This window comes from Lissotriton vulgaris, chromosome 1_1 (assembly GCF_964263255.1).
Source record: "Lissotriton vulgaris chromosome 1_1, aLisVul1.2, whole genome shotgun sequence".
In the NCBI taxonomy this organism is placed as follows: domain Eukaryota; kingdom Metazoa; phylum Chordata; class Amphibia; order Caudata; family Salamandridae; genus Lissotriton; species Lissotriton vulgaris.
This window is the reverse complement of record NC_141685.1, coordinates 907980797-908006759: the sequence shown is the minus strand read 5'-3', so window position 1 is coordinate 908006759 and position 25963 is coordinate 907980797. Positions and strand designations below refer to the sequence as shown.

Sequence of the window (25963 nt, the reverse complement as noted above, 5' to 3'; positions counted from 1 at the left end):
CTTTACATCCATCATGGGCGAACGTAGGCCCGAGTTGCTGACCGAATTGCCTGTTTATCAGTCACGGATCATGGAATATTATGGATCATATGGGGGCAATCAGTGGTTCTGTTACGATAATATTTTTAGAAAAGCGAAAGAACACGACAAAAACTTGACTTGGGATTGTTACGACTCTGTTTCATGGTCAAAAATGGAGAGTACTGGTATGTTGAAGTTACCATTGGTAGGGAGTAGCGGGGGTGAATCCTCCCGCCAATATGCTGGGACACCCTTTCGATCAAGTACAGGGAATGACTACCACTCGAAGCCGAACGGCAACGCAGGTAAAAGGGGGATTTGTTGGAACTTTAACAGGGGTAAATGTACGAGGCCCCAGGGGTCATGCAAGTTTAGACATGAATGTGGAGGGTGTGGGCAGCCATCCCATCCTGAGTCCATGTGCAGAGCCAAAACGGGTGATAACGGCGGTAGGGGAGGCGCCAAACAGGTCTGAAATAGTCCGAGGGGCGCCTTTACCTACTCCGATTGATACCATGGCAATGATTCCTTGGCTCAGCGAATACCCAGATCATGTTTCCGCTGGGGTGTTGCGGAACGGGTTTTCATATGGTTTCCGCATCCCAGTGGGGGATTTTCAGGGTGTAGCAAAATGTAAAAATCAACTGTCGGTCTTGCAACATACGACCGTGGTACAGGAGAAGATTGGGAAGGAGGTTACTCGAGGTCGAGTCGCCGGTCCATTTGATGAGCCACCATGTGCTAACTTTGTTTGTTCCCCTTTGGGGGTGGTCCCTAAGAAGGACCCGGGTGAGTTCCGACTGATACATAATTTATCAGCCCCACGTGGTCTTTCCGTGAATGATGCGATAGACCCGGAAGTGTGTTCGGTGCGCTACGCATCTTTCGATGAGGCCGTCGCCATGTTGAATCGCCTAGGGCCCGGTGCGCTGATGGCAAAATCAGATATTGAGTCAGCGTTCCGGTTGCTCCCGGTACACCCAGACGATCAGCGTCTCCTTGGTTTCATGTTTCAGGGTCACTATTACATGGATAGATGTATGCCGATGGGATGCTCTATATCTTGTGCCTATTTTGAAAAGTTCAGTTGTTTTCTGCAATGGGTCTTCACAAAGAGGACGGGTTTTCAACATGTCATGCATTATCTCGATGACTTTTTGTTTCTGGGGGCGGCCGGGGATCCGGAATGTGGACAGGCTTTGAATGAATTTTGTGTCTTAATGAAGCATTTTGGTGTGCCACTGGCACCAGGTAAGACTGTGGGTCCCTCGACTTGCCTCGAGTTCCTAGGGATCGAGCTCGACTCAGAGGAAGGTTGTTTTCGATTACCAAGAGAAAAGGTGTTAAGATTCAGGGCATCCCTGGAAACGTGTATTAGTGAGTCTAAGGTCAAACTGCATCAATTACAACAGTTGGTGGGCCAGCTGAATTTTGCCCTGAGGGTAATGCCGATGGCCCGCCCCTTTTCCCGCTCGATCGCTCAGGCCATGGTCGGCCTGAAGGAGGGTCATCATCGCACGAGGCTATCGGCAGAGGTTCGCCAGGACATGCGCATTTGGTTGGCATTTCTGGCGGAGTTCAATGGTCGAATCGTCTGGAATAAACCGGCGGTGTCCTCCGAAGAACTGGGGCTGTGGACAGATTCGGCTGGGAGCATTGGTTTTGGTGCCATATTCGGCACACAATGGTCGGCTCAAAAATGGCCGTTATGGTGGCATGAGTGTGGGCTGACAAGTAACATTGCCTTTCTTGAACTTTTTCCCATTCTGGTGGCCCTGAAAACTTGGCCTGAGGGATTCAGAGATCACTCTGTGGTGTTTTGGTCTGATAACATGACCGTGGTTGAGTGTATCAATAGCCAGGCAGCACGATGCAAATGGATTCTGAGATTGCTCAAAGAAATTGTGTTATTGTGTATGCAATTGAACGTGCTATTTAGGGCAAGACATGTGCCGGGGGTAATGAATCAAGCGGCTGATGCGCTTTCTCATTTTCGTATGCAGGCCTTCTGGGGTTTTCTGCCCACAGCGGACCCGGTGGCGGCACCCTTTCCCGAAGCTCTCTGGTCTCTCGGTGCCCCGAACTACAGAACCTCGTGGGAGAGAGTTTAGCACCCAGGACAAGGAAGGCATATGAAGGGGCGTTCCGATCCTATTGGGCCTTTTTGGGGACTGCTAGGGGAGAGCTTTGGGGCCAGGAAGAGCTAGTAGTAAAATTTCTGCTGTCTTTACATCAGGCAGGCAAATCAGTGGCTACGGCCCAGAGGCATCGGGCCGCCATTTCCTTTATGGCAAGGGCTCATGGGATCCAGGACCCGACTGCGTCTTTTGTTGTACAAAAAGCGCTACGTGGGTGGCAACGCCTTGAGGGTCGCAGAGTAGATGAGAGGCGCCCGATAGGTTTAGATAGGTTGGCTCTTTTGTTATCTGTACTTCCTGCAACATGTTCATCCCGGTACGAAACGGGGTTATTCCGAGCCGCTTTTGTGCTAGCATTCCATGGGGCTATGCGGGTAAGCGAGCTAGTGGCAAAGAACAAGCAGGATACCATGGGGGGACTGTGCCGAGAGCACGTTCAGGTCAGGGGGGAGACAATGACTGTCTCGTTTGTCAGGTCCAAGACCGATCAGGGTGCGATTGGGGACTGCATAATCATACAAAGGATTCCCGGGTCTCCCATGTGCCCTGTGGTGTGCGTGGAGGAATATTTAGCACAAAGGGTGGCATCATGGGGGGGGGACCTTGTTGAGACACGCTGACGCCACCCCACTGACGAGGTTTCAGTTTCAGCGGGTGCTTGCGATGTCAATTTCGGCCGCGGGCTTGAACCCCGGCGAGTTTGGGACCCATTCCTTTCGGATAGGGGCTGCGACAGAGGCTACAGCCAGGGGTCTGAATGTTGAACAAGTAAAACGTGTGGGGCGTTGGTCCTCGAACTGTTATAAGAGGTATGTGCGGTTGCACATGTTGTGAAGCTGTAATGATGTACTCACGCTTCTTGTTTTTGTTTTGTTTTCAGTTGTGCAAGCCTACGAGGCGGGGCGGACTGTGCAGTCGACCCGACACCGGGGGGCCAGCGGTCAGACATCACCGGCTGTGAAAAAGGAGGTGTGGGTCGTGGGCCACTCATACGTGAGGCGTGCCGCGGACGTATTCAAAGCAGGTGACATGATTCACGTGGCTGGGGAATACGGGTACAGTGTGTCCTTCTACGGAAAGGGCGGGCTCTGTATTGACCAGTTTCGATCATTTTTTGAGGGTTTGTTAGGGCGGACGAGGTCACCGCCGTCTGTAGTCATAGTACATCTTGGGGGCAATGATTTGGTGACCACTGGTAGACGACTTCTTCTTGAGGCAATGCTTTCCACGGTAAGTTGGTTGGCGAGAAGAGTTCCAGGGTGCACAATTGCATGGTCCCATATGATCCCACGGAAAGTGTGGCGGGGGGCTATTTCGGTTTCTGCTCTGAATCATTCAGTAAGGAAAATTAATAATAAAATGAGTAGATTGTTCCGTTCAAGTACACTGCATTCTATTTCGCATGGTTGTATTAAAGGGGACAGTATGTATTTGGGGGATGGTGTTCATTTGTCCCGCATGGGGAACGAATTACTCATAGGAGACCTGATAGCTTGGCTAAAGACTTTATGACATGACCTTTAGGCAGGAGTGTTGTGGGGGGTCCGGATAGCCGGTCAACTATCCGGCCTGTGGCAGTAAGGTCATGATCGGTGAGCAGTAATTGGAAGATCCCTATGGGTGGGCGTCACCCATTACGGATGGGAGCGCTCGAGGGAGGTGGCCATTGGCCCCTCAACGGGGAGGCGGTCCCTTCTAAGGATGGGCCGCCGAAAGGAAAGGAAAGGCGGTCAAGGCCCCTTCCTGGGTAGGAGGGGCTACAGCCCCCTCCAGGGGAATTTCCCGGGGCCTGGACATCTGCGACGGCAGATGTGGTAAGTTGTGTGGGGTTTGGGAGGGGGTATACGCTACCTTCTAGATACCTCACACGAGTCCTCGGACGACCTTTAAATGGCGTCGAGTTTATTGGGGCCCCCGTCAAGTCAAGGGAAATTGGTAAATGCACTTGAGGTACACCTCTGTGCGGTCGCCCCTCACAAGTGAGGGGGATATGTCTGGTTTAGGGATCTTGACACCGGTTACGACCTTGCCGTTGGCCCTTAAACGTTAGGATGTACAATTTCAAGTTAAACGTTTTGTAGGATGTTAGTTCGGCTAGGAGAACCTTTGTATTAGAGAATATGTTAAGGTTAGCCAAACATCGCAATGTGGAAATGAAATTGTACATTAATATGAAACTGTTATTTTAATGTTTTAATTTTGTTTCATATTTTAATAAATACGGCCGGGAGGGTCACTCCCTCCCGTCTTCCAAAAAGTTCAGAACCGTTTCCGGTTTCCCATTCTTGGGGATTGTGTTGAGAGGGGGTGGCGGGTATCTCAGCCATATTGAGGATATTAGGTGTTGCATGCTTCACAGGACGATCAAAGTTTCTCATGGTGATTACACAATTAAATATTATACATACCAAATGATGATACATAACTATTTTAAGATATATTACCTTTGCATCAAGTATGTTGCATTGGTTCTGACAAGATCCAAACATATTGGATATTTTCTATTGCTTAGTAATTGATTATGAATATGAGGAAGACTGGTATTAGCTATTCAATGGCTCTCATAGTAACGCTCATGAGTATCATCACCCCCTCTCTCGATTATGTGAGATGAACATTACTTTGTTTTAGATTTATTGTTTATTATGTCATTGCATGTGCCCCCCCTTTTATTCCTCGTTTTTTGCTTCATTATTTCACATGGTACAGTCACTTTGATAGGTAGTAATTTTTGGGTTACGGATTCCCATTTCTACACTGACGGATAAGACTTTGGAATTACATTCGGATTTAATATGACCTAAATTTAGGAGGAATTGAACCTGGTACACATTTCTGCACTTACTGGACTAATGCATGACTTTATTCTTTCAATACAGGATGTGGATTTCTTTCAATACAACATATATGAGGTATGTCATGATTCTTGATATTTTTCTCCTTGGGTTAGGAGTAGGAACTTGATTAATGATTTACTCTAATTTTGAGATATTCAATTTGCGAGTTAGTTCAAATATGAAATATGTTAGCGTCTTATCTTGTACTCTGTCTAGAAATATGTTTACTATCTGCTTTTGTATATTTACAACAAGGGGTGGTGAGGGACAGAGTCTCTGAATTAAGCAGAAAGCTCTCACCCAGTCAAGAGATCAGGGCTAGATCCAACACCGTTTTTTAGCTCACTGCACCATCCCAGTTTCAGAACCTGGCTGTATGCAAATTAGTCTGTTCCTGTCCCAGTGCATGATGGGAACAGGGCAAACCAAACTACAAAAGCCAATTCTTACACTGGGAAGGAAACAAGCTCCCGGGGACCGGTTTCTGGCATTACAGCCGTCTTCGGCCCGGTTTGCTTGAATCCTGATGGTGCAATGAGCAAGGATCTCACATCTGAGAATACCCTTCCACGCTTAGGGTGGACAAAAATATTTACAACAAGGGGTGGTGAGGGACAGAGTCTCTGAATTAAGCAGAAAGCTCTCACCCAGTCAAGAGATCAGGGCTAGATCCAACACCGTTTTTTAGCTCACTGCACCATCCCAGTTTCAGAACCTGGCTGTATGCAAATTAGTCTGTTCCTGTCCCAGTGCATGATGGGAACAGGGCAAACCAAACTACAAAAGCCAATTCTTACACTGGGAAGGAAACAAGCTCCCGGGGACCGGTTTCTGGCATTACAGCCGTCTTCGGCCCGGTTTGCTTGAATCCTGATGGTGCAATGAGCAAGGGTCTCACATCTGAGAATACCCTTCCACGCTTAGGGTGGACAAAAATATTTACAACAAGGGGTGGTGAGGGACAGAGTCTCTGAATTAAGCAGAAAGCTCTCACCCAGTCAAGAGATCAGGGCTAGATCCAACACCGTTTTTTAGCTCACTGCACCATCCCAGTTTCAGAACCTGGCTGTATGCAAATGAGTCTGTTCCTGTCCCAGTGCATGATGGGAACAGGGCAAACCAAACTACAAAAGCCAATTCTTGCACTGGGAAGGAAACAAGCTCCCGGGGACCGGTTTCTGGCATTACAGCCGTCTTCGGCCCGGTTTGCTTGAATCCTGATGGTGCAATGAGCAAAGGTCTAACATCTGAGAATACCCTTCCACGCTTAGGGTGGACAAAAATATTTACAACAAGGGGTGGTGAGGGACAGAGTCTCTGAATTAAGCAGAAAGCTCTCACCCAGTTAAGAGATCAGGGCTAGATCCAACACCGTTTTTTAGCTCACTGCACCATCCCAGTTTCAGAACCTGGCTGTATGCAAATTAGTCTGTTCCTGTCCCAGTGCATGATGGGAACAGGGCAAACCAAACTACAAAAGCCAATTCTTACACTGGGAAGGAAACAAGCTCCCGGGGACCGGTTTCTGGCATTACAGCCGTCTTCGGCCCGGTTTGCTTGAATCCTGATGGTGCAATGAGCAAGGGTCTCACATCTGAGAGTACCCTTCCACGCTTAGGGTGGACAAAAATATTTACAACAAGGGGTGGTGAGGGACAGAGTCTCTGAATTAAGCAGAAAGCTCTCACCCAGTCAAGAGATCAGGGCTAGATCCAACACCGTTTTTAGCTCACTGCACCATCCCAGTTTCAGAACCTGGCTGTATGCAAATTAGTCTGTTCCTGTCCCAGTGCATGATGGGAACAGGGCAAACCAAACTACAAAAGCCAATTCTTACACTGGGAAGGAAACAAGCTCCCGGGGACCGGTTTCTGGCATTACAGCCGTCTTCGGCCCGGTTTGCTTGAATCCTGATGGTGCAATGAGCAAGGGTCTCACATCTGAGAATACCGGTGATGGATCAAGCCCTGATCTTTGGACTGGGTAAGAGTGGTCTGCTTAATTCAGACACTCTGTTCATCACCACCCCCTTTTCTGTATCGTTTTTGGCCACTATAGGTGTGGCAGGGTATACTCAGACATGAGTCCCTTTCTCACTGCTCCATCAGGATTCAAGCAAACCGGGCCGAAGAGGCTGAAATGCCAGAAACCGGTCCCCGGTAGCTTGTCTCCTTTCTGGTGAAGAATTGGCTTGGTAGTTTGGTCTGCCCTGTTCCCATGATGCACTGGGCCAGGGACAGACTAATTTGCATATAGCCAGGTTCTGAGCTGGGATGGGGCAGTGAGATAAATAACGGTGATGGATCAAGCCCTGATCTTTGGACTGGGTAAGAGTGGTCTGCTTAATTCAGACACTCTGTTCATCACCACCCCCTTTTCTGTATCGTTTTTGGCCACTATAGGTGTGGCAGGGTATACTCAGACATGAGTCCCTTTCTCACTGCTCCATCAGGATTCAAGCAAGCCGGGCCGAAGAGGCTGAAATGCCAGAAACCGGTCCCCGGTACCTTGTCTCCTTTCTGGTGAAGAATTGGCTTGGTAGTTTGGTCTGCCCTGTTCCCATGATGCACTGGGCCAGGGACAGACTAATTTGCATATAGCCAGGTTCTGAGCTGGGATGGGGCAGTGAGATAAATAACGGTGATGGATCAAGCCCTGATCTTTGGACTGGGTAAGAGTGGTCTGCTTAATTCAGACACTCTGTTCATCACCACCCCTTTTCTGTATCGTACTATCTGCTTTTGATCATCAAACCTTTCAAATGTATGTCGGTACCTGATTAGCTAAAGATATTCATTTTGGGAATTGTAAACCAATGGCCTTTATTTGTCTGGCAATATTGCACTATTGTTGTTCCATTGGATAAATTTATAGTTGGGGTCTTATTTATGCCCTACGGCAGGTACCGGAACAGTAGTGCACGGGCCCCTGATTTGCTGAAACGTGAAGTGAGGTGAAGTACCTATGGTCCGCAGTTGTGGCATTATTTCATACAATTGAAGAACTATCTACATATATGATAGCAAAAATCCAACGAAAAACATTAAAAAGTTAATTATTTGAGCCTCCCATTGGTGGGTGTGTTATACATAAAATGGGGAAGTGGGTCGGCGTCTACGAGTGGATCCCTGTCCTCACCTATACATAAACCAAGCTGCTGTTCGCGTGCTACTCAAAGGTGGACACCTTCGAGGTTTAATTTATACGCGGCCGTCCAGCCACGGAGTATGCACCACCCCGGTACCCTGGGGGTCACTACAGTGAAGCAGCAGTCGTACTTGGAATCGAGGACGGGCCCACTTGTGGAGTCCATACAGGACTTGATTGTGTGCTTCCCGAACCACACTTCCCAGAATGCAGAGTCTCATTTGAGCCTCCCATCGGTGGGTGTGTTATACATAAAATTGGGAAGTGGGTCGGCGGTTGCGCACACCGCTTACGTTAAAGCCCCTGAAGAGAAGCAAATGGAGCTTCGAAACGCGTCGGGCAGATCCCGTACGGAGCGGCGTCTACGAGTGGATCCCCGTCCTCACCTATACATAAACCAAGCTGCTGTTCGCGTGCTACTCAAAGGTGGACACCTTCGAGCTTTGATTTATACGCGGCCGTCCAGCCGCGGAGTATGCACCACCCCGGTACCCTGGGGGTCACTACAGTGAAGCAGCAGTCGTACTTGGAATCGAGGACAGGCCCACTTGTGGATTCCATACAGGACTTGATTGTGTGCTTCCCGGACCACACTTCCCAGAATGCACAGTCTCATTTGAGCCTCCCATCGGTGGGTGTGTTATACATAAAATGGGGAAGTGTGTCGGTGGTTGTGCACACCGCTTCCGTTAAAGCCCCTGAAGAGAAGCAGATGGAGCTTCGAAATGCGTCGGGTAGATCCCGTACGGAGCGGCGTCAACGAGTGGATCCCCGTCCTCACCTATACATAAACCAAGCTGCTGTTCGCGTGCTACTCAAAGGTGGACACCTTCGAGCTTTGATTTATACGCGGCCGTCCAGCCGCTGAGTATGCACCACCTCGGTACCCTGGGGGTCACTACAGTGAAGCAGCAGTTGTACTTGGAATCGAGGACGGGCCCACTTGTGGAGTCCATACAGGACTTGATTGTGTGCTTCCCGGACCACACTTCCCAGAATGCACAGTCTCATTTGAGCCTCCCATCGGTGGGTGTGTTATACATAAAATGGGGAAGTGGGTTGGCGGTTGCACACACCGCTTCCGTTAAAGCCCCTGAAGAGAAGCAGATGGAGCTTCGAAACGCGTCGGGCAGATCCCGTACGGAGCGGCGTCTACGAGTGGATCCCCGTCCCCACCTATACATAAACCAAGCTGCTGTTCGCGTGCTACTCAAAGGTGGACACCTTTGAGCTTTAATTTATACGCGGCCGTCCAGCCGCGGAGTATGCACCACCCCGGTACCCTGGGGGTCACTGCAGTGAAGCAGCAGTCGTACTTGGAATTGAGGACGGGCCCACTTGTGGAGTCCATACAGGACTTGATTGTGTGCTTCCCGGACCACACTTCCCAGAATGCACAGTCCTCACCCATACATAAACCAAGCTGCTGTTCGTGCCTCACTGCGATTTCTATTAAGCGGGGGGGCAATGATGGAACCGTTCCGTCACAAGCACAGCCCACCCGAGGCTCGTAACGGAGCGGTGCCGTCACGAGTACAGAAGCGTCGCGCGGCCCCCTCCCCCTTAGCACTGCAGCGGAATAGCCGCCGCAGCTAAGGGGTTAAAGAGTGATAATAATTAATATAAATCAGGTTATTGATGTGACTGATTTGGCAATAGATGTGTAGAGTTCAATATGGATCAGTGTGAAATAACTCTTGATTGTGTCAACTGTTCATTTGTGTGGTTGGGAGATTTTAGAAATATATTTGATGCAAATTGTTGCTCAAGTAGGTGAAGTGCTTTAGATTTAAATTGGATAGATAGACAATGTAGGGTTCTTAGCTTTCACCGTATGTGCTGAATTCGACAGGTTTCCCCTGAACCTTAAAAATATTGCTGAACAAGTCTATTCTATAAACATACATTAATCTTTTGAGTTTTTACCATATAAAAAACATTGTTATATATGCCTCATTCAGATATACCAAACATCTCACTTATTGACTTGCTGTGAAGTTATAAAAGGTCATAAAAGCAACTGGAAATACAGGCGATTCTCACAATCACAACCATTTGCTATTTGTAGCACTTTGCCAAGTGTAAACATTAACTTGGCTTAAGAATGGGCATGTGGATAATAACTAAGGATTTTACTATAATTATAAAGGGTAATTTCTATCCTGCTTGATAAAGGGTGAATCCAGATTGTAAGGAATGGAACTGATTTACTTTTATACTGTGTGAAAAGGTAATGGCCATTAAAATAGGAATTTTCATCCAAGTTATATGCCAATTGTTTTATCAACTACATACATTATTAGTATCTACAATGTCTGTATGTCCTGTTATAAGGAGTGGAAAAAAATGTTAGAATTCTGCAACTTATGTTTTTAAAAGGGAGGTTTGGAATGCCTAATTTACCAGTTACCATGCAGCTTTCACTCCAAGGATTCCCTCTTTTGGCAAAACAGAGAGGAGGTGAATAGCGTCTGGTCTAGAAACTAGTGGAAGTCTCAATGATTTGTTCTACTGGCGTCCTCTTTTGTCTAGGTAAAAGCATTTGATGGGATAAAATACTGCATACACAAAAATATATGGGGAATCTATAACAATATAACTAGAGATACAATGGTTTGATATGCACAATATCTTGCTATGTAGGGAATTCAAATGTGAAGAAATACAACAAAATATTGTGTTGGAAGAACTGGGCCACTGTTTGAATTTTTTCATGGATAATTGGAGATCAGAAATGCATGGGCAAATTTAGAATTTCTGAAATACAAACTTAACTACAAATAAAGTAATGAAAAATACCAGCAGCATGAGAAACGTTTACTGCTTTTTTTTAATAGACTAAATCCACAAATTATTCCAGACAAACCTCTTTTATACAAATTAATACACAATAACTTACTCCCATCTGCTCTGATACAGTCATGCTTAGATAGATTGGAAAAAATGGTAGCTGGTGAGGATACAAATAGACAAATGGAATGAGGAATTAATATTTGAACAATAGGAAAACACGGAAGATTTGTAAAGGGATTTTGTCAAGTAAGCTTATGAAGTCTTGAATGCAGGCAACTCAATACATCATTTCATTTTAGAGATGGCTTTGTGTCTACCCTTGCTCATTACTAGATGTATCCTAACAAATCCCATTCAAAGTAAGCTGCAGCAGATGTGTGTGTGTCCATACTTTGAACGAGATTTGCTAAAAAAGATGGCCACTGTGAAATTATACACATCGGTGGCGGCCATCTTTTAATGCATTTTGTAATATTTTAAATAATCCCATTAAGAGAATGCCTGAGCAGGCGCACACTCATTTGATGGGGCTATCTGGGAATATAAAAAAAAACATTGGTAAAGGCAATAAGCTTCACAAACAATATCTACTGATTTTGCCAAGGTTTATGTTTGCTTTAAGCTGCACTCAACAATGTTTTGTCTTTAAAGCCTATTATACCCCAAAAGGTGCTAAGTTATCTCTGTGCAAATCCGCTATGTTCGTTGTGTAAGCCACAATATGGAGCTTAGAAAAATGGGTTTTAGGATTGTCATAGAGATCTGAGTTTCTCAGAGGAAATATTTGGCATGTCAAAATGATTCTGAATAAAATTTATACCAAAAATTAGGGAATGGATATACTTTGATCTTAGCCAAAAGACAAATTCCTAAAATCTAGAAAGCGAGTCATAAACCCCTATTCAAAAGACTGAATAAAAGAATTGAAAATTATCTCTAAAATGAGAAAGTTCAATACTTGAAATATGAAACTCAGCCGACGCCTGCCTGCGGGTACATAGTCTATTCCATTGTTTTATAAGTTTGAAGGAGAGGGTTTCTGTCTTCTTATTGTACGATTTAGTTACAGTCTTCTCTTAGGGCATTTTTGTTAATGTTTCATTAGGAAAACGTCTAAGGTCAGCTTATAATCACTTTCTCATAACAGTTGTTGTTCAAATGGTATTTTCACTTGTCAAAAAAGGACTTTCAGTAGTTTTTTATTTTTTTTAAATAGGGCACTTTAAACTATTAATGAATTCAACAATTTACACCTATGCAGTGATTTGCTGTTCTGTCAGTTTTTATCTTAAATAGTGTTCAAGAAAATTATAGAGAAACTTTGCAGGCAAGGGAAATTGCACTTGGCTCCAAAAATGTACAACTTTCTGATGTTCCGATCTTCTCACAACTCTGCCACTGGAGTTTAAATCTCACCCATCATTAATATTTATATTCCATAATGCTCTTGGGGGAATATTCTCAGCAACGTTGTTTACTCATTTGTAGGATATTCGCCTTTCACGATTGTCAAGGTCAACAGCCAGTTGATCAAAATAAATTTGGAGAGGTGTGACACTGTCAGGGACTGTTTCTTAAATTGACTGCCGCGTAATCCACATGTAATTGACATGCTTTCATTGATGGACCATGCACTATTTTGGCTAAAACCAGTTCTTTCTATGAGGTCTTTAGTGAGGCTGCCCCAATGGTTAAACAATTTGCTTTTAACCACATGGCTGCTGCGGGGATTTTTGCCCTGTGCTGCAGATCATTTATCCCCATTGTTCATGACGAGCTCAGCTCGTCATCAGCACACGACACCCGTGGGTGATGACGAGCTGAGCTCGTCATCAGCAGCGAAAGGGTTAAAACAAGAAAAACACTTTTCACATTCTACCTTTTTTTTATTTCCACCTAAAATACAACTTCAATCTCCAAAGATACACATCATGCTCACCACTGCTCCTCTTAGGCAGGTGAAATTTCTCCCAGAGGAATATTAGCATATAAAATGTACTCTTCACATGCCCAAGGATACTTCTAATTGGTAAATAATACGCACCAAGGACCGTATTGGGCAACAGGCCACCACACACCCTTACTTGAATCCCAATCAGAGCACACAAGCCACAACAATCCACAAAAACTAGAATAAAGTGGTAGTGCACATTCAAATGTGAGCTATGCTAACATCTGTAAAATAACCATACAGTACTCTTGTTGCAGCTATGGAGCACACTTTTTGAATCAGTCAATTTCAAATGAGCTTCAGTTCATAGCTTTTTAATAAGATAATATAGCAATAGAATAGATATTTGCCACATATAAGGCAACATGTTTGTTTACTTGCACATCATCCATCTTCTAATTTACCAGCAGTGATTAAGTAATTCTTAGAGACATGTTGCAGTTTATTTAATGCCATTGGTTCAGCACTGCAATTCTAGGTGTGTTTGCTAAAGGAGACAGAGGATGAATTGCTACATTACAAAACAACACAAACTCTTAATCTTAATATGTTACGGTTTCCCACACTTATTCAGAGCTCTGCAACAGGTTATGATATACAGAAAACATTGGTACAGGAGCCAGAAACAACATCTTCATACACTTAGGAATCAAACACATTTAAAAGAGTACTTCTATACTATTCCCTGAAGACAAGCTTGCCACAAAGACAGAGTGACAACAATTTGGTATGTGACTGATTCTTCCTAGGGATGTTGGCTTTTAGGAGACAAAGACATGCCTGGATGTGTCATTGATTTCCATAGGTCAGTCTCCCAATCACAAATAATTGTAAAAAGAATGGCAACTCAATGCCCATGTTGTGGCATCAAAGAGAAAATATAAGGCTAAGTGGAAGGAAGGCAGTTTCTGTCATAATTAGGATGGGAATACAGGCATCCCAGGGATGCCTAAAAAGAATTCTGATTAATTATTAAAGCTTTTCATCATATATCTTGTAAGATAGCTTTTTTGGTAAAGCATCTGCTGTAGAAAATGATTAAAAACCTCATAATCCTTCACTGTAGGACTGGGTCATGGTTTTTAAGCCTGGGTGTGAGCTCCGCTCTGTCCACAGATTTTGCGGATTTTTCCACACTCCACAGAGTTTCCAAAAGCTCCACTCCGCAAAGCGGAGTGGAGTTTTTTTACTCGCTTGTGCTCATCAATTTCAAGTTGGCGAGCGCGAGCAAGGAAAATCCAGTTCCTAGTGAGATTTTTCCTTGCTCTCACTCGCCAAGATCTAGTTGGTGAGCATGAGCGAGGAAAATCAACGTCCTGGCGAGATATCTGAACGTGAGTGGTTGGATTTCTCAATGCGAGTGATCTCGGCAGGTCACGACCACTCACGTTAAAAAACTTTCCATTCGCTTTGAGAAAACTACTGCTCCTGTAGAAAATCTACTCAAGCAGCAGAAAGGAAGCTGTACCCTCTTGCGCTGCACATGTTCGCGCTTGCGATGATATTACAGTGCGGAACAAATACCTGGCACTCACAATCACCGCAAATGGCATGACCTTAACGCACTGCACCGCTTGCGGAACTCCGCGTAGCGCTGCAGAGTTTTTTGTCACTTTGCGGAGTTCCACAGCGCGGAACTCCGCAAACTCCACCCAGGCTTATTAGCTTCATCCTTCTAAGGCTAACAAAATTATTGCTTTGAGCTAGATTTTAGCAAAACCTGACTCTTACAAGGTACAAGTCAGAAAACAGAAGTTTGTTCATATTTACCTCTAGATTTACAACAATATCCTAAAAGAGGGCAATTGCATACACCTTTGCACGATTTTCCCTAAAGCAAGAAACAAACATGAGGAGACTTATAACAAGGCCCACACAACACTTCAATTAAGCTCTCATAATTTGTATAATTTCAGGAATTTTGCATTACACATGCTACAAGATATTCCAAAAATGTCACCATTGCATTGGTTTGCGTAATTACGCTGTGTTCTCAGCACAATTATATCACTTGAATGCAGGAACAACGTGAATGAGCAGAATGGGAGTGGCTGTTATGCCTGGAACTTGTGCATTCACCGCTATTTTTTAGAATGAAGGGCGTTCTGCTATCCAAAATGGGTGAAGGGGCATATTTTACCCTAAAATAGGGTGCTAAATGCCAAATTTCCCGTAGTTATGTGTAATTCCGCATATTTTCTCAGATGTTTTGCTCAATTACACAAATGCAAATTACAAACAATTTGCATACCCTTCTTATAACCTCAAAATGCAGCAAAAAGTGCTCTTTTCTCTCTTAAACACCTCAAGAAATTGAAACCTTTTCTACTCCACGATGACCTCAAGACAGTAGTCCAATCCCTAGTTCTCTCTAAAATCGTCTACGGGAACGCCACCCTTACAGGGACTCCTAAAGCTGACCTAGCCCCTCTAAGAGCAGTGCTGAACATGCCCGCTCGACTCGTATCTGGAGTTAAAAGATTTGAACACATCACTCCAGCTCTCAATTGCCTCAATTGGCTTCCCATGGAAGGGAGATGTATCTAAAAATTGGCCTGCATCACACACAAAACCCTTCACTCTCCTGCCCTCAACTACCTAAATAAAAAACTGATAAGAGCAGGTCAATCCAGATCGCTGAGAAGCTCCAACTCTCTCCTTCTTATTCCTCAGAAAATGAAATGAAAAAGAAAAAAAAACAATGCCGATCGTTTTCTGTCACCGCTCCCAGGATATGGAACGCTCTCCTGGAGTCCTCAGATGCAACCAATCCTTCTCCAGTTTCAAAAGGGACCTGAAACTCCATCTCCTAAACAAATACTATCAGGACCAACATCAACTTACCTAGACAACTATATCTGAGTTGTCTCCTCTCTCCCTGGACATTCAAGGATAGTGGGTGACCGGACTATGTCATTCTCACCTGTTTCTTTTTCTTGCTCTCTCCCCCTCCGCTGCACTGCATATTTATTTCCCATGCTGTATTTTTTTCTTTTTCTTTGGTTTGATTCCTTACTGCCAGCCTAAGATGTAATGTAATGTCCTTCTGCCGTTTACTGTGTATTTGTAAAGCGCTCTGGTACCTACTGGGTTAAGCTAGTGCTATATTAAACTTTTAAAATAAAAAAATAAAAAAAAATATGAGGCAGTACTGAAAAGTATCTTATATTATTGATGTACTGCAGAATCTTGAGGAGTGACGATTCAGCTGGAAGGGCTCTCAGTTTTTCGCTGCTCGGAATTGTTTATATTCTACTTCATTAAAACCTAAGCTCTTTGCAAGAGGCAGCCTGAGGCGAACAGCATTCCTTGGAGGCTGTGCGCCAGCAGCCAGGATGTGCAGTGCTATTAGTAACAGGACACAAGTGTTTCCAGTGTCATCTGAGGATAGCTCACATCTTCTCAATGATACATTTGTGTGGAATATCTTAACCTGCTGCAGATTTGATGCAAATCCCAGAGTTAAACTTTTCATGGTAAGCGAGTACACACACAGCATCCCTTTGCACTTTGACAAATAGTGTCTGATCATTCGGAAAAGCAGATTGCAAAAGAGTGACATTCTTCCCCATACATCTCTGAGGGACACTGACTGTAAACCTTGACAGGACTGGCTCGCTAGGAGGACGCCAACTTGTCCTGTGAGATAGCTTGGTCTGTTGATTGGTTTCCGCTGTGTGTTAATGCAGGTTCCAGGTTTCTATCCCACCGGCCAGCCTATCCTTCATCAATAACAGATCAATATAATGAAGACCCTCAGATTATTATTGACATGATGTGAGATGAGAAGAAGGCACAGATGGACCAAAGCTTTTCATGAAAGTGGATGCACACCTATTAAAATGTCCGCTCATCCCTCGCTAAGCTGCCATTTGGGGGTCATAAAGCCACATATGGCACTTGAGACATTGCTTAATGGCACTTTGTTATGTGGCACTTTAAGGTTTGCTTTTTCTGAGTGTGGACTATATGTCTCCTCCTGCTACAGGCGACTAAAACACATGCGCACACATGCGCATGCAAACACACAAAAGCACCACATAGGAGCATCTTGTCAGCTATGAAATGGTGTCTACCAGAATGGCGAAAGGCAGCTAGGTAAGATGGCAGGATGAGGAAAAGGAGGGATGAAGAAGGTGGAGAATGCAACAGATAAGATCATCTAGATACAGTACATACTTGAATTCCTTTTCTTTCCACCATACTCTCACTCTTCATCAAGAGGAAGAGAAGGGGCGATGTAATGCAGAGAAGAGATGAACGGTTGGAAGCCGCTCAAAACACCCACACATGCGTAATTTTCTGTTCAGAACCATACATTTTCCTCCCTTTGGGCTTAGATTTCAAGACAACCCACTGTAGTGTACATTTTCCTGATGTCAATGTGGACACCACCATGCAAGGCGAGCTAAATGCCTGCATATGCCACTAGCTGTTAAGATATCTCAGCAGGTCGGGTGGCTGATTCAGAATCATGTTGATTAACTGCAGGACACATCATGTTTTAATGTTTTTGTACTTGTATAGCACACAACTACCCACAGTGGGTTTCCTGGCGCTTGTACGAATACCGCAAGGGAACCCTTCCTGGCTTTCCCTGTGAAGTGTCCACTCCTGGGCACCCCCATGGTGCAGACCAGGCATCCCTCGCATTGTGGGGGCTGTTGTGGAGACTAAGCAAGCTATTGCCCTGAGTTGCAGCGTGGGACCCATGATCAGAATAGGCACTGAGGCGAAAATATCCGGTCAGGGGAATTTACGAGCCCGAGACCCGCCGGGGCAGGAATTGAACCCAGGTCCCTGGCCAGAGTTCTGCATCAAGGTCTGCCTGCTCTAACCATTGAGCCACACTTCTCCACATTGAGCCACACTTCTCCATCATCAAACCCCTGAAAGACTTACTCAGACTTTTTAACTCCCTAGGGCAACTTAATCAAGTAAACTTACATATGAGTTTGATAATTAGAACTAGGAATCAATCACTGTGAGGTATGATTTTCGAGAGAGAAATAACCTTTAACTTGCAGATCAACTTGCTGTGGTTAAACCATGGAAGATTAATTTACCATAATATTTACATATATATATATATACATGTACACACACACACACACTCTTACTTCCCCATATATATATATATATATACATGTATATATATATATATATATATATATATATATATATATATATATATATATATATTTACATATATATATATATACATGTACACACACACACACACTCTTACTTCCCCATATATATATATATACATGTATATATATATATATATATATATATATATATATATATATATATATATATATATATATATATATATATATATATATATATATGTATATATATATATATGGGGAAGTAAGAGTGTGTGTGTGTGTGTGTCAGATTTAGAACAGATTATCAGTTTCAGCAACTGCAATGTTCATTGAGTGCATTATGCAAATGGATGACATAACAATGTGTGCTATACCATACAGACAGATATGCTATGGCAGCATGAAATACATCACCCAAAGCACTGGACCTTTAGAGCCCTGCACATGCCACCTTGGTACCACCTAGAATTTTCTATCACCTTCTAAAACTAGAGGTGATCCTATTATTTGAGAAACAATTGGGCCATGGTGCCATCGTGATGCCTGGTTCTGGTAGTGAAACGTGTGAGCAGGGAAGCACAGGGCAGCTCCTCTATCTGAACTAACCTGAGGATTTAACCTTCTTAATGACCCTGTAATGGAATATAAGGTTAGGATAAAAAATCTAGGAAATTGAAAACCCTCTTTATTCCCGTAGTGATGTTTCCAATGAGTGTAAGAAAGGATTCAGTGGCTGCACGTTGGATTTTCAACAAGTGCGGACGCATAAGTGACAGGCAGAATTCACTTAGCTTTCAGGAAGTCTATAAAATGTTCAAAAATGTGTGGCCGAATTAAGTTAAAAAATGTGCCTCCAATGTGAAAATAGTTGGAGGGATGGCTAAGCACATTAAAAGGGCATTTGTTTTCAGTATACCAAAACAAGTGAGGGAGGGAAATTCTAAAACACTGCAACTGCGTTCAGACAAAAATGCACTTACATGAAACCGAAATAAAGGTATCACTTCTCAACACAGGACCAGGTTTGAAAAATATAAGAACATTTAATGTAAATAAAAACTCAGTTTAACTGAGAAACAAGGAAAGGATGTTGTGGATAAAGATAATTGAAGGGTAGTGTTTGGAGAAAAATATCCGGACGAATCCACTGTTATAAGAATTTCTTAGTGCAATCAGTAAGCCTTTCAAAATACTTCCAATGTTAACAGATTTTTTTGAATTGCAAATATCTCGAATGACTTTTCAAAGATCACCCGATTTGATTAAGTGTAGTAGCCGGGATTTGAACGTGTCTTCTTCTCACACCCCCAACCACTAGAGCAAATATCATTATTATCGAAAGCATTTCGATAACTTGTTGGTGGCCAGACTAAACTATGTGGCAATTTTAGTATTAATATACGTGATTCGACACAACAGCACGTTCAAAAGCACAGGGGCATATTATCAAGAAACAGCGTTGACATTATCGCAACTTTAGCTGTAGAAAACTGGCGATAATGGGCTTGATAATACGCCCTTGTGAATTCCCATAGAAGCCCATTTTCTGGTGGGAATTCTTTACGGCGTATTATCAAGCCCATTATCGCCGCTTTAACGGCAGTTTGCTGCCGTTAAAGCGGCGATAATGTTAACGCCGTGCTTGATAATATGCCCCACAGTTTTGTCCAGGCAGGGCCAGGTTTCGCTCGATGACTGTTACCTACATCTGCAAAGGATCCTGAGCCTCCCGCCGCTGTGATCCGACACCTACCCTGTGAGGGTGCTGAAAAGAGTGGGTGGGTGAGAAGAGCCGCTGTCTAATTAGAGACGAATTGGAAGCCTTGGCTGAGCCCCCCAGAGGTGCATATGATGTCATCAGCTCACGCCCACCCTGCCTCATTACTAGGGCAGGCGGGCCTGGTGTCCTCTAGGGCCAGGGGTGAAAGTCGCGGACATATCACCTGTTAAAATGAGGACCTCTCTTTGAAACGGGCTCCTGGGGTGCAGGCTTGATGGGAACACATCACGGCGGCACCCCCGTGCCCCCCTGACAGAGGCGCAGGGCGGTCTGCCGGCCAGAGCGTGAGGTTCCCGAAAGGTTGCGCTCTGTGCTTCCGGCCTTCACGCGCCCATCACTGCGCTCCGCTTTGCCGGGTTTAGATGATGATCCCCGGCTTACTTCTTTTAATGTTCCTTGTAATTCAGTGTACACAATGAGGGTATTAAAAAAAGTTTGATTTATGCATGTTATTGAGATGTAAATGTGTTACCGCCCCTCGTTCTATCCAGCAATACAATCTGTCTGTCCGTCTCTCTCTACTTGTTTGTCTGTCGGTCCTCCTGCGTCTGTCCCTCTCAGCGTCAGTGTGTGTTCCTGTCTCTGCGAGCACAATACTCAATTCTCTCTCATTTACTGCATTCCTTCCCTCCTTCTACCTCTATTTCTTTCTCACTAGCGCCCTCCCTCCCGCTCCCCATGTGGCCCTCCTGCTATTAATGTTTCTCTCCTCCTCTTCTCCAGGTTCCTCTCTTCCCCTCTCAGTGTGTCCCTCTTTATCTCCCTTTTTGAAGCTGCCCCTCACTCGATCTCGAGGTGTCCCTCCTTCTCTTGCTGGTGCTTTGCTGTTTGCTTCACCCTTGCTCTCCCCGCGTGTCCCTCCCTCCCCCTGCGTCCCCTTTCCATGTGTATCCCACTGTCCGCGAGTCCTTCCTTACTCTTCTCTTTTGAACCCTTCCCTCCGTCTGTAAACGCGTCTCTTGCTCTCTCCATCTGTACCTTCACCTTCCTCAATCCGCGCCCCCTCCTTCTCGCCGCCTTCATCCTAAACCCCTTCGGTTCTTTCTCCCATCTCCCCTCATTCCATCTTTCCTCTCAGCATTGCACCCCCAGCCCACCCGTTCCTCTCTCCTCTCCTCATCCTCTCCTTGCTCTCAGCTCCCACACTTTTGTACATTTTCCGTGCCATCTGCACCTCTCCTTTCCACTGTCTGCATCATCTCCCTCCACCTCTCCCTCTTCCAGGACCCCGCCCTCCCCTCAGCCTCAGGTTATTCCCTCTATCCTACGTCCATTTCCCTCCTCTCCTGCCCCTCCTCCGACTCCCTGTCCATCCCTCCTGCTTTTCCACCCTAGCCTTCCTTTGATTACTCCCTCTATATATCTTCCTCAAGTTTTTCCCTTTCATCTCTTCAACTCCCTCCTCGCCATTAACCCGTATTCCTCCCCCTCTCCTTCCCTGATGACCCCCTCTCCCGCCTACCCTTCCCCTCGTCTGATTTCCGATCTCCTCCTAGACTCTTTCTATCTCTCCTATCTATATCTATGTCTATACGTCTAGCCTCTTCCCTGTCCTCCATTCGCCCACTCATTCTTTATTTGATAAATCTACCTGCCACCTCTAGTCCTTCGTATGTACATCCTCTGTGGGATGATTATCTTTACCTATATGAGGGTTCATCTTAAAACCCATATTAGACCACCTCCTCCCCTATAAAATGAGCGTTCAGGGGAAGAAGAGACCAGATATCCGGCGATTCTGCAGATTATAGCGCCTAGGGCCGCTTGGTCCGTAGAAAGCGCACTATATAAACATACTGCCCATTCCGAGGACAGTGACCGTACATGTGTATTGCACCTATGAGGCATTGAGGCATGTCTACAGCTTGCGTGTTCGTAAGTCCTCGTCTACCACACAGCAGCAGGTGTCCGAATTCACTGCCTCCTTCCAGCAGTAACACACATTTGAAAGCAGCGATCTCAGCTAAATTTTCAATGTTTGTGACGTGCGTGGCACAGACATGTTTACAATTCTTCTACATTGCTGCGTTTTGTTTATCTGGTGCTTTTATAGTGCTATACGCCCTCTTCATGCGGCTTCAACGCGCTCTCACAGTGTCGCCGCATCAGTCCACATTAATGTGCAGGAATGCTTAAGGGATAGGAACTGAGAGATTTCCGGGGAAACTGAGAGATTTCCTGATACGCCAATTATTCATTAAGAGAAGTCTGTGCGGCTGGGTAGAGTCAGTGACATGGGACTGGTTCAGCACAACCATATCCACCTATCCCGCAATGTCCCACTTTCTCTATTGCCCTGCCCGTTTACCGCAAAGCTTAATACAGCTTTACACACAGTTCACAGACTTGAGTAAACTATAAATGAATGGTAAAATGCGGAGCGACTCACGATTTTCTCCGATGTCCCGGGGCGGGTGCCGTTGAGCCCAACCAGGGAGGGCAGAGTCTGGGACATCCAGTTGGTCACCATTGCCATGGTACTGAGCACAGCTCCGATCTTCAGCAGCGGCACCGTCATGTCGCCCCTTGCTTCATCCCCCTCCGAGGGGTGCCCCCCTATTCTTCCAGAAACTTGTCACCGGCACCTTGGCCCCCTCCTTCTCCTCTTGGGTCTTCTCACTAGCCTTGCCCCATGCTTTCGCTCTTTTCCCACCCTGGAAGGGGTGGTCCCCAGGAGCCTTCTTCCTTCACAAGAGGATGCTGCCAGGGATGAAGGGAGCCGGCTGCCCTGGTGCTGATGCTGCGGACTCTCAGAGAGATAGAGAGGGGGAGAGAGAGAGAGAGAGAGGGAGAAAGCGGGAGGGAGCTCTCCCCACAGTCTGCTCCTTCCCCTCCTCCCTCTCTACTGAGAGGCGTACAGCGATGGATGGGGGGGAAAACAGCCCCCCCAGCCCCAACTAGCCTGCGCTCACTTACAGCCGAAGTGACGTCAGTCTGCTGCCGGTCAGGAGCAGGCACCAGCTTGGGGGCACTGGTCCCTCCAGGGAGGCGTGCTCTGGGGTCAGCGGAGGAGCCCCCTCCTTCAGGCGGGGGTGTTCAGCCGAAATAATTTCCCTTGATGCGGCTGGTGCGCTCGGGCTTTCGAGGGCTTCCCTCTCACGCCATTCATGTCTGACATGACTGGAGCGCCCGGAATGGAAAACTGAGGTGTACTGAGGGTTGGACCCTTCCTGCTTCAAGGCGAAAACTAGGAGGGGTGGTGGGGCGGCTACACATTTTTATACCTTAACAATGCGGGTTCAGATTCAGTGCATATGGCTTTCTGCGGACGAGATCCAATTTTATTAGGAAGAAGTAGCCATTTACTGATTTAATGGTGCCCGTGATGATATGGTATAGACTTATTATATGATATGTGTAGTGTACGTTGTGCATGATTGAAGTGCATAGGGTTGTGGGATGGAATAATATGGCATTCCGTGTTATGCTTGTTGCAGTACGTTATGTTACGCTGTGGGGTGATGTGAAATATGGGATGACATGACACCATACCATAGCGTATAATGTGTTGTGGTGTGCTGTAGTTATGGATTGGTAGGAGCTGCGTCTTACAAAATGAAAGCTTTTTGTGATAGTTTCAGTTGGATACATATTGCATTTTTGGTATATTTCGGTTTGCTATGGTTTTCAGGGCTATATTGTTTTTATGTTGCCGTATCTTATGGTGCCAAATAATTCTGTCGCACGGTGCTAGTCTGCTTTTCCTTTGAGATATATTTAAGTATCTTATGGCCTCGTGATATTTTTGTAGTTTTATTACGTTTTTATGGTAGGTTTTGTTGTGTTAATTTCTGGTATAGTGTGTTTCAATATTTTATGCTTTTTTTTTTTTTTTTTTTTTTAAGTTTGAAGTTTATTAAGGAATGAGATTAGCAAGGCAGTACAGTAGTACAGGAAGAAACAATCATAAGTTATAAAAACACAACTTTTTCTCTTACATTACAGTGGAATTATTCATGAAAAATAACGTAAAGAAAACAATGTATATTGAAGAGATGCAAGAATATTGAGGAGAAGGGAAAATCATTAGAAGTAAAAATCGTAGAAATAACAATAAGAAAACATAATGTGCATCGATAGATTCATATATATTAAGACTAAACATTCAAGGTGGTTTTTGAACTTCGACATTGCGTAATGGAGAAGTGGGAGGTGGTCTGGAGAACTGGGATAGGTATTCGGTAAGGGGTATCCATAGTAGGTCACGTTGAATTGCTAGGGAAATAGGGGATACAAAATTTGTGTCTAGACGATGGTTAAAACACACTGCGTTCCACCATGCAGTGAAGGAAACATCATTAGCCTGTTTCCAATGTGATGTAATATGATGAAAGGCTATGGCAATCAGGAGGTCCAGTAGTTTGAGTTTGAGGTGAGATCCAGGAAGATCAGGGGAAAGGGAACCCAGAAAAATATGAAGGATGGAAAAGGGATGAGTGATATTGAAAAGTTTTTGGATTTGAGACCAAACTAAATGCCAGAAACGGAGAATGGGAGGGCATTCAAAGAGCATGTGTTTCAAATCAGCTATAGGACAAGAACATGACCAACAGGTGGAGGGAGTGTCTGGTGAGAAAGATGACAAAATAGAGGGAGTGTATAATGTACGATTGTATATAAAAAATAAGGTTTGGGTAGTATTAGCAGCTCTAGATGTTTTGTGAATTTTAGACCAAATCTTATCCCAAAAAATAGGGAGCCACTCTTGAGACAAGTCTTTTTCCCAAGCCAGCTCAACCTTAGATTTAGAGCGTTCAGTCGACGATTGTAGATTTTTATATAGAAAAGAAGCAGAGGGAGATTGGTCGAGGGCATTAGAGATGGAAAGATGAGGTATAGGAATAGAGTTGGTGGAGGGAAGATCGGAGAGATATTGGAGAAGGGAAGGAATCAGCGATAAATATTGTTTACGAGAAGAGGAAGGTAGTGAAAATTGTTCTTGAAGAAGGTGAAAGGGGAGAGGATCGGTATCAGAAAGAAGTTGAGAAATCCATTTTAAACCACGAGAGTGCCAAGATTTCCAATAGAGAGAGCGGTTGCGAATTTGAAGATGTTTGTTATGCCAAATAGGTTGAGTGTGAAGAGAAGAAGTAGAAGGATAAGAAGATAATAAGTAGGGCTGGAGAAGGGAGCGAGTGCGAGAAATTATAGGGGACCGAAGAGAAGAAACATTAGAGGAAAAGGAAAGAACTTCATTGAAGTCATAGGGATGGAGGAAGGATGATTCTAGCGTAAGCCATAGTGGAGGATAGTACGGAAGATCTGAAGTGAGCCAGCGTAGAGCTTGTTTTAAAGAAAAGGCATTATGATACGCTTTAAAATTGGGGAATTTGACCCCACCCATAGATTTGTCTCTCTTCAAAACTGAAAGAGCTATTCGAGATCTTTTTCCTTTCCATAAAAATTTCAACAAAATAGAATCTATGGACTTGAAGTAATGATTTGGGATATGAATAGGAGTCATAGAAATGGTGTATAAAACCAAAGGCGCCAGCATCATTTTTATGGAGTCCAATCGTCCCCACCAAGAAAGAAAGAGAGGATTCCAACGTGTGGTAGAATTGGTGATCTTAGTAGAAAGAGAATCAAAGTTAAATTTGAGGGTATCAGAAAGGCGAGGGGCGAACCAGACACCCAAATATTTAATCTTAGAAGGTTGCCAGGAGAAACCAGAGGTGTCGAATAGATGTTTGAGACATAATGGGTTCAGGGGGAGTATTTCACATTTGTCCGTATTTAGTTTATAACCAGATACAATGGAGAAAGCAGATACTTGATTGAGGAAGGAAGGTAGAGTTGTTTGAGGGTCGGAGCAGTAAAATAAAATATCATCCGCGTAGACCGATAATTTGATCTGTTGTTGGGGGCCATATTGAAAACCAGAAATGTGCTCATCTCGTCTAATTTTAGTTAAGAAGGGTTCTAAAGCTAGGATAAATAAAAGAGGAGATAGAGGACATCCTTGACGAACCCCTCTTCGAAGAGGAAAATAATCAGAAGTAATACCGTTGGCAAAGATGGAGGCATGGGGGCTGGAATAAAGTAAAGAAATGAGAGAAATGAATTTAGGTGGAAAACCAAACCAACGAAGAGCTTGAAACATAAAATCCCATCCTATTCTATCAAAGGCCTTTTCGGCATCGAGAGAGATGGCAGCCAAAGGAGATGGAAGAGAGGACGCT

General features: G+C 44.7%; 1 protein-coding gene across 2 annotated transcripts in view; it reads right to left on the bottom strand.

Annotated features, from left to right (window-relative positions):
* OLFM2 (olfactomedin 2) overlaps window positions 1-25963 on the bottom strand; it is a 1082596-nt gene that overhangs the window by 478046 nt on the left and 578587 nt on the right. The window contains exon 1 of one of the 2 annotated variants that reach the window (XM_086959044.1): window positions 22171-22442. The exons of the other annotated variant lie outside the window; for it this stretch is intronic. Within the exon in view, the coding sequence (XP_086815170.1) occupies window positions 22171-22299 (129 nt within the window). The 5' untranslated portion in view covers window positions 22300-22442. Of the gene's footprint in view, window positions 1-22170; window positions 22443-25963 lie in introns of those variants that run through there. 2 annotated transcript variants of the gene reach the window in all.